At 38.4% G+C, this 18566-nt stretch overlaps 1 protein-coding gene across 1 annotated transcript in view; it reads left to right on the top strand.

Annotated features, from left to right (window-relative positions):
• The window catches only part of FRAS1 (Fraser extracellular matrix complex subunit 1), a 428246-nt gene that overhangs the window by 370277 nt on the left and 39403 nt on the right, over positions 1-18566 (top strand). The window contains exons 55-60 of the mRNA XM_043572402.1: positions 1785-2031; positions 3269-3613; positions 5180-5340; positions 5910-6057; positions 12800-13005; positions 17066-17222. Coding sequence (XP_043428337.1) covers positions 1785-2031; positions 3269-3613; positions 5180-5340; positions 5910-6057; positions 12800-13005; positions 17066-17222 — 1264 coding nt within the window. The remainder of the gene's footprint in view (positions 1-1784; positions 2032-3268; positions 3614-5179; positions 5341-5909; positions 6058-12799; positions 13006-17065; positions 17223-18566) is intronic.

The raw sequence follows: 18566 nt of genomic DNA, 5'->3' as shown, positions 1-18566 counted from the left end.
AATTTCACAGTGGATTAGATAGTGGGCAGAAGTGGGAGATGGATGGTGATGCCCCTTGCTGGGAGGGCACACTGTCAGAGGAGCAGGTTTGGCAAGGACTGGTCTTGGCTGTGCTTCTTCAGACAGGCCGAGTGTGAGGTGCCTGAGATTGTGAGAGGACCGAGAGGACCACAGTCGTGGTGATGGTGGTGGTGATGGTGATGGTGGTGGTGGCAGCAGTTAGCAGGGGGTGCAGAGAGCAGCTGGGGCAGAGGTGCCTGAGCAAGTCTCTACCACAGTGGTGGTAACTAGAGCCAGGGTGGGGATGAGGCAAAGAGCGGAGAGTAAACACAAAAGAGAGAGGAAGAGGACTTAAACAGTAAAGTCCTTTATGGCAGGATGCCCCATGTTTACCATCTTTTACATATGGTACAATAGCTGGCACTTACTAGGTATTTCTTCAATGCTTTTGCAAAGTAGTTTCACCATTCTTAATGACATCGTAAATCTCTGTAAAGAGGAATGGGCTCTCTCTTTGAGGCATTTCAGCTGGGCTGAGGTCAATTTAAATGAGGAATGAGAAAAGAACAAGGAATCTTTTAGAAAAATAATAAGACATTTATTTGTGTTTGTCAAGGAAAGACAAAAGGCAGTGGGTTCTAGAGCTAAATAGAGATCTAGGGGTGTTTCTAGTGGGTTCTAGAGCTAAATAGAGATCTATGGAGTGTTTTGAAATGTGGAGCTTAGTAAAACTTAATTTGATTAGTTGATTAGATATGGAATAGTAATTTTCTGCTGATGAAAATTATGTGTTTTTCAGATTTGTGTGTCCCTAGAGATTGATGACTATTTTACATATTTTAGCTATCTCAGTTTATACAAAGTACAGCCTGGGCCTATTCCCTAACCTTTTAGTTTTGAATAAATCCATAACCCTGGTTCCATTTCAAGGTTTTATCTTTATCTTTTTTTTTAAGACAAAGTAAAAACAGAATAAATCCCTGTAAGTTCATGATTGTGTGAATATAAAATAATTTCTCTGTCTTGCATCAGGCTAAATTCATATACATTATAGACCTATCCTATCTTAATGACAAAGGATTTAGTTAAATATAATGTTAAAATTTAGTCTGGCTTGTTCATAATGTAACTTTCTCTGGATTCAAACTCCATTATCCAGTACACTGAGATTCTATGTCAATTTTGATTGTGCAAAAACAGTATAACCATGGTAATAAGGATAATATCTCGCATTTGTTCAGTGCTTTAAAATATACTTCAAACTTTCATTATACATTGTGTCTTTTAGTCCTCCCAGTAAATATGTGAAATAAGTGTGTGAAATTATTATTTAGCTGATGAGGAATCCAATATTTGTAAAAATTCATAGACTATCCCAACTTGAGACCCCCAAAACTTCACACTCCAAGTTCAAAGATCTTTCCAGGTAAACTTGCCACAAATAGAAGGGGACATGCGTAATCAAATCACTCTTGCTCCAAGTGAATTAATAAAATAAGATATGAATAGTTACCAACCTGTTTTTCTACAGTCACCAGATAGTAGGAGGTATCTTTGCGTTCCATGTCCCTATACAGTAAATCAGCTCCAATGTATAGATGAAGAATATGAAGACATAGCTAAGTGTTCCAGGTGATACAGCAAGAAGTTGGGGTAGAAGAACCAGCTATTTCATTCAGTGCTCTGCCCACTAAGCTTGGGTCCCTTTTCCCAGGATGATCTAGGGGAGCATAGCAGGGGAATCTGAAGCACAATGTAACGCCTTGCTGTTTCCTTTTTGACAGGTGCAGTTTGATGAGCGAGAGGATACCAAGTCCTGCACCATTATCATCAATGATGATGATGTGTTTGAGAATGTTGAAAGTTTCACCGTGGAGCTCAGCATGCCAGCATATGCCCTATTAGGGGAGTTCACCCAGGCGAAGGTCATTATCAATGACACTGAGGATGAACCCACATTAGAGTTTGATAAGAAGACCTACCGGGTCAACGAGAGCGCTGGTTTTCTGTTTGCGCCTATTGAAAGAAAAGGTCTGTTGGTGCCAAAGGTGACAACGAGCTATAATAATAGCTAACATTTTTTTGCATCCTTTTTATGTGCCAAGTGCTCATGTACTGTATTAACTTCTGTGTGTAAGTGCTTTACATGTTTAATTCCCAGAACAACTGTAATAGTGATCCTACCTGTAGTGAGTACTATCAGAAGGCTCCTCTTCTTAGTTCAAGTTGTTAGTGCTCCCATTTATTCTTTAATGGGATTAGAAGACTGGTTATATTTGGCCTTGCAAATTATTCATGAACTTAGAATTCTTAATCAATCACCCGATCTATAAATATTTAGTAGCCTTGGCCAAGCAGGGAAGTTTGTAAGAAATGGCTTCTCATCTTAGTCTTGGAAGACAGAAAATATGTTTAAAGATTTTCCTTTGTGACTGTCACAGATAGAGCTCAGATGAGAGATAAACTGTGTGTGAGAAATAAAGGGCAATGCTTGAGGGATTGAAAACAAAACAAAGATCATATGCATTTATGATCATGCAATATTGAGACTTTAAAATTCATGGAAATGAAATCCCCCACTCAAAACCAGAACATGACTATAAGTGATGAGGTCAGATTTTTTATTGAATTTGCTGACTGGGTATTAGTGTAACAAACACTGTAGATAATGCAAACCCTTGGTGATACCACTTGGAAAACAAGTAAGCCCCATTGATTGCTCTGGGCCAGCAAGCCAGGCCCAGAACAGGCTGTCTTCCAGGGACGTGGCAGCACTAATAAGCAAAGTCATTTGTACAGAGAGGCAGGTTTTATTTTGTTTTGTTTTTCTTTTTTTAAACAAGCCAATTTCTCCCTGAGAATTAAAGTGCAGAAGTTTATTCAGAAAGGCGGTGAACTGTGTTCAGATCACTACCTTCGGGACACAATTACTTTGCTACTTAAAGTACCAAATATGTCTCTTATCTTTCTACCCGCTGTGGTCTTAGATGGTGGGCAATGAGTCTTGTGAATTAACAGAGCACAAAATTCACGGAATAGGAAATCCATTTTAAGTTGTTTGGCGAAGTATCTGGGGTATATTAAATCCTCAAGTGGTTTATACCACAGGCTTAAGAAACTGCAGTGCAGGAAGGTTTCATGTCAGAGTTTGAACAGAAATAGTGATGGAATGTGTCAGAGGGAACCAAGCTTACCAAACTATCAGCAATTTTAGAATTTGAGAAGTGCTCATTCAAATGCTTTGGTTTTCTTACCATTTGTATTTCAGGGGATTCAAGCAGCATCGTATCTGCAATTTGCTACACAATCCCTAAGTCAGCTATGGGAAGTAGCCTCTATGCTCTAGAATCGGGCTCTGATTTTAAATCTAGAGGGATGTCTGCTGACAGTCGTGTGATATTCGGGCCTGGTGTCACCATGTCCACCTGTGATGTCATGCTCATTGATGACAGTGAGTATGAAGAGGAAGAAGAGTTTGAGATTGCCCTGGCAGATGCTTCTGACAATGCCCGCATTGGAAGGGTAGCGTCGGCCAAGGTGCTCATTAGTGGTCCCAATGATGCCTCCACTGTGTCCCTGGGCAACACGGCTTTCACTGTCAGCGAGGATGCAGGTAATAGAGAGCATCTCTGGGGTTCCATTACCCATTTCCTTATCTCTTTCTTGAACGATTTCCGCTTAGTTTTGAGAATATTCTTAAGGCATTTGAGAATGCCATTCCTCAGTGACACCCTTGTCGGTCTGAGACATGTAATACTACGCATTAAGACCAAGAAAGGAAGGTAGTGAAGGATAGAGAATCCCTTCCACTTTTCTTGCCCTGGTTACTGATGACAGGGAGGGATCTGGCATAGGGCTTCATTGGCTGATCTCTGTGGTCCGGAGGGAGGGCATGGTACTAAGCACTTCGGCTTATGAAGGCAAGAATGTGATCTGGTGGGGATGGGAGTAAGTTATTTAGCATACTGCTAGCTGCCAGAACAAATAAATTCCAAAGTTTCAGTGTCTTAACAAGTGAAACTTTCTCCTTCATATAATACCCCTAAGCAATCAGTGGGCGTATTTCTTCCACCCAGGCACCTTTCCCTCTTTTGGCGCCATAAGGGTCTCAAAGTCTTCTGCATGCTGCTAGCAGACATATTACCAGAAGGGGCAGCAGCTGTGCTGAGCATGCACTGATCTGAGCCACCTGGTCAAGGCCATTCACTTCTTTGAAGGTGATATTCTGAGGGATAGTGGGAACTCATATTTTTGAGCACTTACTGAATGCCAGGCACCATGCCACCTGCATTCCATACATTCTCATTTAATCTTCTGTAGAAAAGAGAACATTAAATAGAAGAGCAAATGGCAGCTCAGAGAGGTGAAATAAAGCTTCAGAGATCAGTAATTAATATGGCAGAGCTGTGATTAGAACGTAGACGTTTCCTGTACCATGTTTTCTTTCCTATATGCCAAATACTCAGCCATGACTACTTGTCAACCTCACAGCTTATTGGCCAGAAAATATGATTTGATGGGATTTTCATGTAGCTTTTCTCTAACCTCGATTGTGAAAATAGCTAAAAATCTACCTGTGCATCGTTAGGACACTATGAAGTGTGATGTTACAGTGGACCACAAGATGAGCTTCATTCCTAAGATAAGCAATAGCACATATGGTTTAAGTAATGATGTGTGCACCACTCAGATAAAATAGGGAAATCAACCCAGTTAGGAACATTTAATTAGAAACATTCAGCTTCAGGCCCCATAGAGTCCCCTAGCTGGTTCTTTCTTAATTGACTATTTTCCAACTCATCCCTGAGGCCCTACTCTCTGAGTTTCTTCTCCCAAAATAGGCTTCAGATGTTTTTTGATGGACCCTCTCCACTTTGTTTTTCTTGTGTGAACAGTCTCTTTCATGAAGCCACAAAACACTTTTCCCTAGGGGCTGTCTCTCCATTACCACCTCCGTGAGGCTCTCCTCCATGTCTTGCCTTGATCTTAGTGTCAGTAAAACCATGGCTGGTGACACTTCTCAGCCTTCCTCAGAGGGAGCACAGGGGCATCACTGAAGTTGGATTAGACAAGCTTACAGGATAAAGCTGCTCCTACTGTGAGGGAGAACACAGGGGTTCCGAAAACCCACTGACTTCTGCCCTAAGACTGACCACTGACACCTCTGGGTCTCCACTAGGTACAGTGAAAATTCCAGTTATCCGTCATGGGACTGACCTTTCTACCTTCACATCTGTCTGGTGTGCAACACGGCCCTCAGACCCAGCTTCTGCTACTCCAGGAGTTGACTATGTTCCCAGCTCTAGGAAGGTGGAGTTTGGGCCAGGTGTCACTGAACAGGTGAGCACAGAGCAGTCCAGGACCAGATAGATCTGTTAACGTTGTCTCTATTCTGCCGTCCAAACTCTCTGGAGGGCTCTAAACCCCACTTACAATATTACTGTCTTCCCTTTATTCACAAACACAAACATGCAAACAAGAGAGTGAATGCAGAGCGATCTTCTATAAACTCTCCAAGTGACATTGTCAGCATCTAATATCCAGCACCACAGATATAGGATAGGAACTACACTTGTTTGGTGATAATATCTAGAGACAAAACACCTAAGAGTTTTTAATAAAGGGATTATAATTTTATGAATTAAAAAACCTTACTATAAGACCACCAGAGAAAGCAAGTTATCACCTTTGTCCTACTCTCCCAAAGGCAGATGGGTGTTGTGTGTTGGACATTGTATAAGGTTTGCTTTGATTTTTCTTCTTTTTATATTTATGTTATTTTTAAAAATGAGATAGAACTGACATATAACCTATTAATTTCAGGTGGACAGCATAATGATTCAGTGTTGGTGTATATTACAAAATTATCACCACAGTAAGTCTAGTTAACATCATGATTTTTCTTCTAGTATTGCACCTTGACTATCTTGGATGACACTCAGTATCCAGTAATTGAAGGACTGGAGACATTTGTGGTTTTTCTCAGCTCAGCACAAGGGGCCGAACTGACCAAACCCTTCCAGGCTGTCATTGCAATTAATGACACATTCCAGGATGGTAAGATATTGAAGATGCCAAGTGGTGGCTCAGACTACATTTCTATTTTTCCTTATCTTCCAAGTATATGACATTAGAACTCATCCACGTTTCATTCAAGAAATAAATCGTGTGTGTGTGTGTGTGTGTGTGTGTGTGTGTGTGTGTGAGCACATGTATACACACTCTTTTACATAGAATTATGGAGGAGAAATAAACATTCATGTTTCTAGTACTGTGCTAGGCACAAAAAGATGTATAAGACTTGGGCCTTGTCCTCAAGAAGCTTAGTGTCTAGTTGGGGGAATCATACCCTTAAACAGAAAAATTAGAATATTTTATATAAATGACCTACTAATGCTATAAATCCAGTACTATGGGAACAGAGGGGACTGAACAGCAAATATGTGTAGAAGAATCACAGATATCACAAAGGACATGATGTTTAAACAGTCTTAGGGTGCATTAGGGGTTTATCTAATGGGTAATAACATAAAGTTTTGTCAAATGGACAGATATAGTGTATATAAGGTATAAAAATTTGAAAGACGGATACTTGGAAAGCAGTGAGATGCTTACTTTTGCTTTAAGCCTGGCTGGAGATGAATGAAATGAAATGAAGGAAATGAAATGGAAAGACAGGTTGGAGTCCAGTTCAAAAAAGTCTTATGTTGCAGCCTAAGGAATTTGTAAGCAGAGAGGAGTGCTTCTAAGTGGAGGAGTGGTGTGGTTTTTGTTGGAGGAAACTGACACTGGCAGTCCTGTGGATGATGTACAAGAATGAATAGACACAAGTATATGAATAAAATATCAGTCTCCACTGAAGAGCTAACCTAAATAACAGAATGATGACCAGGAAAGGACAGTTATTTCTTGGAAAGCATTGATGAAATTTAGAATCATCAGATGCTAGGGGTATCTGGGTGGCTAAGTTGGTTAAGTGGCCGATTTCGACTCAGATCACGATCTCATGGCTCATGGACTCTGTGCTGACAGCTCAGAGCCGGGAGCCTGCTTCAGATTCTGTGTCTCCCTCTGTCTCTGCCCCTCCTCCACTGGTGTGCACGTGCATTCTCTCTTTCTCTCACTCAAAAATAAATAAATAAACATTAAAAAAAATTGTCAGATGCCGGAGTTGGAAAAGAAGATCTGGTCAAACTTTCTACCTAACTCAGGAGGATCCTCATTAGCATCTCCGTAGTTGATGATAGAGCCCATAATTAAACTCTTTCAGTGAGTGAAAAGTCACCGAAAAAGGAACAGAAAGCCAGCAGGGTGATACTTAATGCTTTCAGTTATTTTTAAATAATTTATTTATTTATATAGTTTAAAAAATGACAATAAAGGTATACTATGAAAATTAAGTCTACCTTCTACCCCTGTCTCCCAACCCTCTGGTTGTTCTCCTTAGAGACAACCATTTTAACCAGTTTTTTTTTGTTGTTGTTTTGTTGTTGTTGTTGTTGTTGTGTGTACCTTCAAGAGAAATATCTATAAAACATATGCATACATATAATACATACAATATGTATATAATGAAAATGTCCAAAATTATATCTTATTTTGTACCTAGGTTTGTTGAGATCTAACTTACATAAATTAAAATGTACCCTCTTTAGTGTATTGTTCTATGCATTTTGACAGATGCACACAGTGGCGTGGCCACCACCACAATCAAAATGTGGAACAGTTTCAATACCCTACAGAATTATCTCATACCCCTTTGTAGCCAACCTCTTCCCCATTTTGAGCCCTGGCAACCACTGATGGTTTCTTGCCTATACAGTTTTGCCATTTCCAGAATGTCATATAATTGGAATCATGTAATATAGCATCTTGTGTCTGGTTTCTTTCATTGGAATATTGCCTTTGAAAACCATCCATGTTGTTACATATATAAGTAGTTCATTTCCTTCATTGTGGAGTAGTTTCCAAATATATAGATGTACTACAATTTGTTCAGCCATTCACCTGTTTATCTAATCACCTGTTTATCCAGTCACCTGTTTATCCAGTCATCTGTTGAATGACAATTGAGTTGTTTCCAGGTTTTGGCAGTTATGACTGGAATGACTATAAAAGTTTGCATATAGCTTTTTGTGTGACTATACATTTTTATTTCTCTGGAGTAAGTACTTAGGAGTGGGGTTGTTTGATTGTATGTTAAGAAACTGCCACCCTGTTTTCCAAAATGCTTATGACTATTTTGCATTACCACCAACAGTGTATGAAAATTCTGGTTGCTCCACACCCTCGCCAACATCTGGTGTTTTTAGGTTTCTGCGAGTTCTTTTTAGTTATCCTAGTAGATGGATAATGGTGTCTCATGGTTTTGAAAGTCATTTCCCTAATGACACTGAGATCTTTTCAGGTGTTTACGTGCCATCTATATATCTTCTTTAGCAAAGTATTATTCAAGTATTTTCCCCATTTTTAATTGAGTTGTTTTTCCCCCTGTTATTACATTCTTATAAATTCTGGACAAATATTTGTGTTTTGCAAATATTTTCTCCCAATCTGTTGCTTGTTTTTTGTTCTTTCAAAAGGCAATAGTTTTTCATTTTGAAATAGTCCCATTGACCAATAATTTTATTATGGATTATGCTTTTAATATTGTATCTAAGAAATCTTTGCTTGACCCAGGGTTACAAAGATTTTTTTTCCTGGGTTTTCTTCTGGAATTTTTTTTAGTTTTAAGTTTTACATTTAGAGTTGTGATTCATAAAATAGTAACTTCATAACTATGAACAAGATTATAACAATTATACTTTTATATTTCATGTTACCTGAGAATTTACAGAGTGATGTACTAGAGTTTTCTCATTTGCTCATAATCTCATGGTTTTATACTTGTTTCCATTTTATAGATAAGGAGACTAGAATCAAGGGAGTAAACACCCAAAATCTCATACAAAGAGGGACCAAGTTTTTGGCTTCAAGTTCATACTTTTTTGCGCTATACGAATTAGTCCTATTTGGTGCAATAGTAGAATCTGTGGGATATGTTTTTTTTTCTTCATTCACTAAAAAGAAGAAGGACATTCAGTTATCCTTTTTGTTCTTGAAAAGGCTTCTAATGCTTTTACATGAAAGGTATTTAATTTCCTTCTGATGGAGTGGAAAGGGAATGCAAAATCAGAAGACCTAAAATATAATTCCAGCCCTACCACTTTTTTAAATTTTTGGCCTTAGATTAGCAACATAAGGTTACTGAGCCTAATTTTGTTAATCTATAAATAATGAAAATACCTACCTAATAAGGTTATTATAAGAATTAAATTAGAAAGTATGTGAAAATATCTACCATTGTACCTGGCACATAGATTTTATTACATGTTAATTTCTTTTCTTCCTGACACATCTGTAATTTATCATACTTGCCAGTGGGACTCCAGTAACACATACAAGACTCATTGCCCTAGATCAACAGAAAACATTTCCATTTGAATTTTTCTTCATGCTTTATTGATGAACATTAGGGTTCCAAACTTAGAAAATGCTTATGTTAAAATATTTCTCATCTTTCAGGCAGGCTACAACAAACTATATTTAGTCAAGAATTTATCCCAGAAAAAGAAATCCCCAAAGCTATTTCAGTAACCCATTGTAGTGTTCAGTGGTTATATCTATTGGCTATCCTTCTTCCTAGGAATTGCTAACTTTTGTTGTTTCCTCCATGTGCACATTAAGGTAGAAAGATCTTACCTTCTCTCTAATCTTTATAAGCTCTTCAATTTATGAAACAGGTTGAATAATTTGCCTAGGGTCACATGGAGAGGAGGTGATAGGGCCAGAGTTAAAACCCAGGTCTGTTCTATCCAAGTCCAGTCTTCTGATTTTATACCCTACCATGCTAACTTTTTCACATTGCAGTTTTAGATGCTTGATGTCACTCAGTATTCTTATAATGTCAACTTTCAGCCTTCCAAAGTGATCTTCGGTCTTTCATCTTTTTCCACAGGGTGATCTTGGGTCATAAATCATCTAAGTAGCTCATCTCAGAACATTTTCCTATTTTCACTTTCTTCTTCTGCTCTGGCACCTGGAGTTAGACTTTAGTATGGACCAGAGGAATGCTGAGCAAGACATGAAAGGCCTTGTAGCTGCAATCTTATCACACCCCTGTGTATGCACAATATCCTACCTACTCTAACTCAAGAAAATAGGAAGCAGGATTTCTCCTAAATCTCCAATCTAAGCATTGCCCATAAAGAGGCCCTCAAATTTCAGGATGTGACATTTGCACCTACTTTGTGAGTTACTAAGAAGATTATTGAATATTAGCATTTAGCACATATTTTGCAGTCTAAGACTGGTGCCCAACACTGTATGGATTACAGCAGAGCAGGGAGCAGAGTCCCACACTTTATTTCAGAACACAAGACTGTAACACCAGTAATGAGATAACTACAGACTAGGCTGTGTACGATGCATGTGCTGACAGTAAATGCACTATACCTAGTGCAAGCCTGTGAACCTCCATGAGGAATCACCATTTCATGGATCACCATTTTATGGTGTGGAAGGAGAAGGAATCTGCATTCAGGCATAAATGAGAATAGTGCTCCTACTTCCTGAGAACAGTGTTGCTGCTTATAGTTGGGGTGTTAAGAAGATTCCACATGTATGGAAGCCCTTAACATAGTGCCTGACTTGGGCTGGGCCTTTCCTGTGTATGCCATAACCCGTGTAAACAAATCTATTGCCCAACCCACCTTATTGTCTTTCCATTGTCTCTTGCCTCAGTCTCCAACCAGACTAGGGGCTCCCATAAAGGCAGAGACCATTCCTGGCAGGCCGGTGATTGTGAGAAATATTCACCTACTTCCCTTCTCTTTCTCTCTCTCTCTCCTTTTTCCAGATAGGGGAAGGAGTGAATTCAGTTTAATACCTTGTTAAGGAGGAAAAAAAAGGAGTCTTTTACAGCTCAAGAAGAATTTTGGGTTAATGAATACATGACAAAACCCAAACATTACCATGAGAGACTGAACTCTCATCTGGCTTGATGCCTTTTGGGCCTGCAAAAAAAATCAATCCAAAGCTTTAGATAATCTGTCATGGGCAGAAAAGCTTTCCTGCTTGTGTTGCTTTTTACCTGCCAACAAGTTTCCTTCTTGTCCTTCTATGCTAGGTCATCTTTGCCACTCACCTTTTAATAGCACAGACTGTTTTATTGGATGACAGAACCCTAAATGGTTAATATTTGGGTCCTAATGCCAAAGTTGTTACTTTTCCTTTAGGTGAACTGTTCTTTTAAGAAGTATCTTCTGGGTTTTTCTTTGGTAGTAAGTGGCAACTGTTAGGTTTAGCTTAAGTAAGGAGTTTGCTTTGTTTTTGCTAGTGCCAACTGTTCTGAGCAGTGGGCAAGTTAGAGGCAAACAGAGCTCTTTACATATTGACTTGCAGAATGCTGGGTCCTCACCTCTCGGTTCCTTCCTTTCAAGTGTGGCAAGGCATATGCAAGACACAGCAAGGAAATAGCAGTCTACAGTTTTAGGGTCAGCTTCTGCCACAGGTGACTCTGACATGTGACTGGAGGGACTACCTCTCTGTATTGTTCATTAAGAAATAAATAGCCAGCAATCAACAAGATGTGAGTCTCAGAACAGGACATGTCTTAACGTGGAGCATTATTGTAGCCATTGTAGAAAGTAAGGAGAGAAAAAAATGGTTCTTCTTATTGAGAAACTTGGAGTTGAGGGCAATACAAATCATAATATAATAATTCCTACCAAATTTGAATGCCTGTGATGCGCCAGATACTCTGTTGAGCACCATGCATACATTATTTCATTAAATTTGGTCCTTCCAACAATTCTATAAGTTGGATAGTAATATTTCCAATTTATATATATTAAAAAAAACCTCATAAAATCTAAGTAAATTACTCTATATCATACAGCTAATAGGTAGCAGGACTGGGGTGGAAATTCAGGCCTGTTTACTGTAGAGCCCATGTTTCCAACCACAATTTCGCCCTGGTCCTTTCCTAAGTCAAATGAGACCATAAAAGTGAGCTATAAAAGAAAAGGTGATTTTATAGCAGTAATCACAGACTGGGGCCCCACTGGTCAAATTCAGCATGTGGATGTCTTTTGTTTGGTCCAAAGAGGTTGGCCTATATGGAATTTCTTTTTACTATTGTAACTGGTTGCTTTTTAAAAAAAGTTTAGGAGATACAACATACAAATCCAGATTTCTGGCTTCATCTGAAAATAAGATATCTGCCAACAAAAGACTGGAGCTGAGGGGTGACCCCCTTTAAAAAGGCCTGAACATTCCTCTTTACCAATGTCCCCACTCTTCCCTACTGTTTCCCTGTCCCAGGGCCGATGTGAGTGGCCATTTATCATGAGGCTTGTGCTGCTCCTTTCCTTTTTGTAGCCTCAGAAGGAAAACAAACTTTTTGCATACTCAAGTCTCAATCCAAAAGTTTTCTTATACCTGGCTCATTTCTTTACTTGCATTACTCATCTGCATTTGAGATGGGGGCTGCACCCTGCATCTGAGAGAAAACAGATGCAGAATTGACTGATTCTATTTCATTGGAAGCACACTCAACAGTGGAAGCAGTTCCCTTGTCTTGAGAGCAACCATGCCTTGAAATTGGCTTACCGTCTCTGATTTGCCAGCCTGTGATGGCCGTTCATAGACCTTTCCTGCCAAGTGGCTGCTGAGGGATACTGAGGGCTGCTGAGAGCTATGGCCACCTTCCCTTTGCCTCCTACTAATGATGCCTCCATCTTTCCTTCTGCTCCCCCAGTACCCAGCATGCAGTTTGCCAAGGATTTGCTCCTGGTGAAGGAGAAGGAGGGTGTCCTGCAGGTGCCCATCATTCGGAATGGAGACCTGAGTTATGAGTCCTCAGTGAGGTGCTATACCCAGAGCCATTCTGCTCAGGTCATGGAGGACTTTGAGGAGAGAAGAAATGCAGACTCTTCACGGATTACATTTCTGAAAGGGGAGAAAGTAAGTGGATTCATGATAGCTGAAAGATCAGATTCTCTTTTTCCTTGATGCCTTTATTTGTCCATAATGAAGTCAGTTTGACAAATTGTGATCATCCTATGAATTCTTCTACTAGTTGATACCTTTTTTAATACTATCATCTGTCCTATGTGGCTGTCTTCTTTGTATCCTACTTACAACCAAATAAATACATATATCATTGGTTGAACTAGGAATTTAAATGATATATAACTGTTTTGGAATTTGGCAAAATCAAATGAATGAGGTCCCTTGGAATTTGCAACTACATGAGATGAACACACCACCAATGTTATCTAGAGGAGGAAGAGACGGTTCTTTAATACCTGGACCCCTGTCTCAGGGCAACATACATTCTGGTATAGAACCAATAGTATAGGACCAAATAAGCAGACATTGAGCATATTCAAGGCAGTGGAGTGTTCTTTTCTTAGCAATGTATATGCACATGGGCATAGAAACTCCTGAGAAACTCCCGTCAGTAAATATGGCTGCATTAGAATCAGGGGAGCCTGGATGGCTCAGTGGGTGGGCTCTACGCTGACAGCCTGCTTGGGATTCTCTCTTTCCTTCTCTCTCTACCCTCCCCCACTTGTGCTCACTGTCTCTGTCTCTGTCTCTCCCAAAATAAATAAAATAAACTTAAAAAAAAAAAAAAGAATCAAAGCCTGCAACCTCAGTATATGTCAAAGTGTATATTGAATGAGAATCACATTTCCCCATTTTTGGATATCAATTTCAAATGATTGAGTCGTTTGTTCCCTCTCATTAGTCATTTCAAGGCCCATCTCTTATTTTGTTTATTTATTTTATGCCTATTCTCCAGCCACATTCCATTCTCCACCTCAGAACTCATCAATCTGTTGTGTTTAATGTGTACCTCTTAATTTATATTTGTTCTTTAAAAATTCTTATTTTATATGCATAATTTTTAATTTATAAAACTGCTACTATGTTGTATCCTTTTCAAACTTTTACTGTGTTTACTCAGTAATATGTTTTCATAGATGTCCACATCACTTATGTACACATCTAACCTGTTGCTGAGCTAGTGAATAATATTTCATAATGTGCATTTAGTACATTTTAACCATCCCTTCTCAACAATAGACTGTGAGGAACCTCACAGATAGCACCCAGCCACCTCCTAACACTCAGCTACCACAAATAATGCTACAATGCATATCCTCATACATGTCCACTTATAGCCCTGAGTAGCAATTCCTTTGGATATACACTCAGTAGCAAAATTGCTGGGCCATAGGCCATGTATGTGCTTAATTTGAAAAAATAGGGTCAGGATACCTTCCAGAAAGTCACTATCAGTAGCATGAAGGTTGCTGTAATCCTACAACCTCTCCAACACCTAGCATTACTCATCTTTTTAACTTTTTGCTAATCTAACATGTATAAAGTTAAGTGTCATTTTAATTTGCATTCCTCCAGTTACTACCAATTTATATGCTTGGTAGCTTCTTGGGTTTCCTCTTATGTAAATATGTTTGTGCTTTGTTCCTTATTATTGTATTGCTGTCTTTTTCTTACTGATTTGCAGTCTTTGTTATATATTATAAACATTAATTCCTTGCCAGTTGTAGACATTTTAAATATTGTAAACATATTTTTCCATTCTGTCACTTATCTATTACCTTTGATCACAGTGTTCTTAGTTGAACATAAGTCTTCAATTTTGGTATAGTCAAACATACCAAATTTTTGCCTTATGATTAGTCTTTTTGAAGTTTAGTATTACATGATCTTACCCATCCCAAGTCACTGCAGATTTTTCCTCTGTTCATCTTTACTACCAAAAAAACAAAAAACAAAAAAACTGATATCTTCCTTCTCTGAGACTCTTGGTCTTTTATAGATTCATGACTCATAGAAACCTGTCTTAGTTATATTTGGGGGGTGGGGGGATTTTACTGGTGGCAGGTTGAAACATGTGTTTAAACACACACACAAATACTGCAGATACAATCTTCAGCTTTGAGTCTACATGTCTGTATTTGTTTTAAGTTCAAAAGAGAATTCTCTGCCTATCCAAGAGACAGTTTATAATTTAATAAAATTATTAAGAAAATACAGTCTAATCATCTATATGTTACCCACATGACAATCTATCATTATTCATAAGCACACTTTGGAATCTTCATTTTCTCTGGCTTGCTAAGCAATTTGTCTCTGAAACTTGTCCTTCATGATAATGCCCTTTTTAAAAAGATATCCTAAAGAGTCACTACTAAATGTATGCTTTCTATCAAGAAGAAAAGGAACTTCTTCAGGGGCTTAACATCAGTTTAGCAAGCTACCTATAAATGTTCACAGGATGTTCTTCCATTTAGTGTGACCTCAGAAGTATGAGAGTGAAACTTCTTTTTACCCACAGATCCTTTGCAATACAGCAGTGGAGTGGATTTAATATAGTTCAAGTAAAAGTAATCCCACTTCATATCACATGACTCTACTATTGAAGCTACTGCTTCATCTAAAATGTTTTGGTATTATTTTCTGTTTTCTTAAGAATACATTCCTCAATAGAGTATATTCAGTGTGGGAAACACTTGATTTTTTTCTGTCAAACAAGGGTTTTTTTTCTTTTTTTTTTAATTAAATATAATTTATTGTCCAATTTGTTTCCATACAACACCCAGTGCTCATCCCAACAGTTGCCCTCCTCAGTGCCCATCACCCACTTTCCCCTCTCCCTCCCACCCCTCATAAACCTTCAGTTTGTTCTCAGTATTTAAGAGTCTCTTATGGTTTGCCTCCCTCCCTCTCTGTAACTCCCCCCGCCTTCCTCTCCCCCATAGTCTTCTGTTAAGTTTCTCAGGATCCACACAAGAGTAAAAACATATGGTATCTGTCTTTCTCTGCCTGATTTATTTCAGTCAGCATAATACCCTCCAGTTCCATCCACATTGCTGCAAATGGCCAGATTTGATTCTTTCTCATTGCCAAGTAGTATTCCATTGTATATATAAACCACATCTTCTTTACCCATTCATCAGTTGATGGAAATTTAGGCTCTTTCCATAATTTGGCTATTGTTGAAAGTGCTGCTATAAACATTGGGGTACATGTGCCCCTATGCATCAGCACTCCTGTATCCCTTGGGTAAGTTCCTAGCAGTGCTATTGCTGGGTCATAGGATAGTTCTATTTTTAATTTTTTGATGAACCTCCACATTATTTTCCAGAGCAGATGCACCAGGTTGCATTCCTACCAACAGTGCAGGGATTTAGATTGTAGTCTCAGACTTTCAGGACTAAACAATTTTCAGATGAGATACCATTTGGCAACCCATTTGAGAGTTCTGCAGCATTGAAAGGTATCTTCAACCTAACAAGAAGCCTTTCTGAGTTCCTTATAAAACTATTCCGGGGACGCCTGGGTGGCTTAGTCGGTTGAGCGTCCAACTTTGGCTCAAGTCATGATCTCACGGTTGATGACTTCAAGCCCCACATTGGGCTCTGTGCTGACAGCTTGGACAGAGCCTGGAGCCTGCTTCAGATTCTGTGTCTCCCTCTCTCTGTGCCCCTCCCCCACTCATGCTCTGTCTCTCTCTGTCTCAAAAATAAATATAAACATTAAAAAAAGTAAAATAAAAAACTGTTCTGTTTTTTGCCAAGGGAAAGGACCATTGTTTTGCTCTCCAGGAAGCCTAATACATATGTTAAACCCCCATTATCAGAAATATACCTTTCATAACACGTACATACTCATTGGTTTGCTCTGCACAAATTTCCTTCAGGTGCACTGGAGTGGGTTGTTTTATTGATCTTGTTTTTCATAACTCATGACTGATCATTCAGAGTAGTTTGGAATGTTTTAATACAAAGCTCCACATGTAGGTATGTCCCAGTCAGGCATGAATTATTAGATTTAAACATTCTATTTTACAAATGAAATGGTTTGGATCCTTTTGAATTTGTGTTGGCTCTTTGATGCTGCAAAGAAGAAAAATCATTTTCTAGGAAAACCAAGCAAGCTACTGATTTTTTACTGCAAATTTTAATCTATCTTATGACATTGGCTCTAGATGAAGAACTGTACCGTCTCTATCCATGATGACTCCATGTTTGAGCCTGAGGAACAATTCAGGGTTTATCTCAGCCACCCTCTTGGAAACCACTGGAGTGGAGCCAGAGTTGGGAAGAATAACATGGCCACCATCACCATATCCAATGATGAAGATGGTAATAGAAGATATCATCTTTACTTATTCTTTGGTTGATAGAACATGAACTGATGTTTTACTAATAATGTAATTATAGGTGTTTTTTGAAAATGAAAGTGCTATAAAAGTGCCTACTGATAACAATTTCAGAGTATTTATATACACTGTTGGCACCAAGTGATCATCCTCTACATAGTTCCACTAAGTTTATAGGTATTTTTAATCTCATTATTTCCTACCACATTGCCAAGAGATAAGAGATGAGTGTGGTTACAAGCTAGGACAGAGATGCTACGGCAGACAGAGAATAAAAACTATTTAAGTCGTTGTAGTTCAGGAGCAAGATTGGATATACAGTCAGAATCAGTTGAATCCAATGAACTAATTTAAATGCTGCCACCTTCCCAGAAAAAATCTAATTTCTCAACTTTCTTCTAATTGATTTGGCCTATTAACCTAAAAAATCTTAAATTCTTTAGTCAGGTGTCAGCCAAGAATGACCCAGGCACTAGGGAAAACAAAACGAAATCTGTTTCAAATTGGGACATAATCGTTTTATTCAAATAGATATTTTAATGAGTGAATGTATAATAATATTACAAATAGTAATAGCTGTTTTTATTGAATATTTACTGCATATCAAAAACCATGCTAAGCATCTTATCTTATCTTATTTCATTTTATCCTGACAGTAAGGTAGATGTTATCATCCCTCTATTATAAGCGAAGAAATTGAATATCAGCAAATTTATATAATTTATGCTCTTAGTTACACAGCTATAAGCAGCAAAACTGGTTGTAAACCTTATTTTGTCAGATTCTAGAATCTACATGAGAGTCAGTGAGACTCTCAGGGTTTCTGATATAAAACTGGGGACTAACTTGGACATTGGATAAAATAAGAAAAGCCAGGTTTGAAGTTGAATTGGTCCTTCACTCAGCAAGACCCGGATTCAGATCCTGAAGTGAGCCTCTCCTGGTCACACAGAAACCTAGTGATTGAGTCTCAAGAGGTAATAAGTAACACTCCTAAGTTTCAAAGGGCATTTATTAAAACTACAAAGTTTCAAATGAAGCTTATTTTCTACAATTAAGAAGAATTAACTTTCTGAGAGAGAAAGAAGAGAAAGAACAGAGACTCTAGAAATTTTTCCAAAATATTATAGCATATTAGAAATGGTATAAAATTTGTAATTGTTCTCAATTATCCCATTTTTTATCTCACTATATCCACTACTACCACCTCACCCTTCCCCTTAAGAATATAATGGAAAAGAAGGCACAATTTGAAATTTTTTTTAAAACCAACATATTAATCATTTCATAGCAATGAGAATCGCACCTCAAACCAGAGTGTTAGGAA

This window comes from Prionailurus bengalensis, chromosome B1, assembly GCF_016509475.1.
Source record: "Prionailurus bengalensis isolate Pbe53 chromosome B1, Fcat_Pben_1.1_paternal_pri, whole genome shotgun sequence".
Classification (NCBI taxonomy): domain Eukaryota; kingdom Metazoa; phylum Chordata; class Mammalia; order Carnivora; family Felidae; genus Prionailurus; species Prionailurus bengalensis.
The sequence above is the reverse complement of the archived record's forward strand: the minus strand, read 5'-3'. Positions and strand labels throughout refer to the sequence as shown.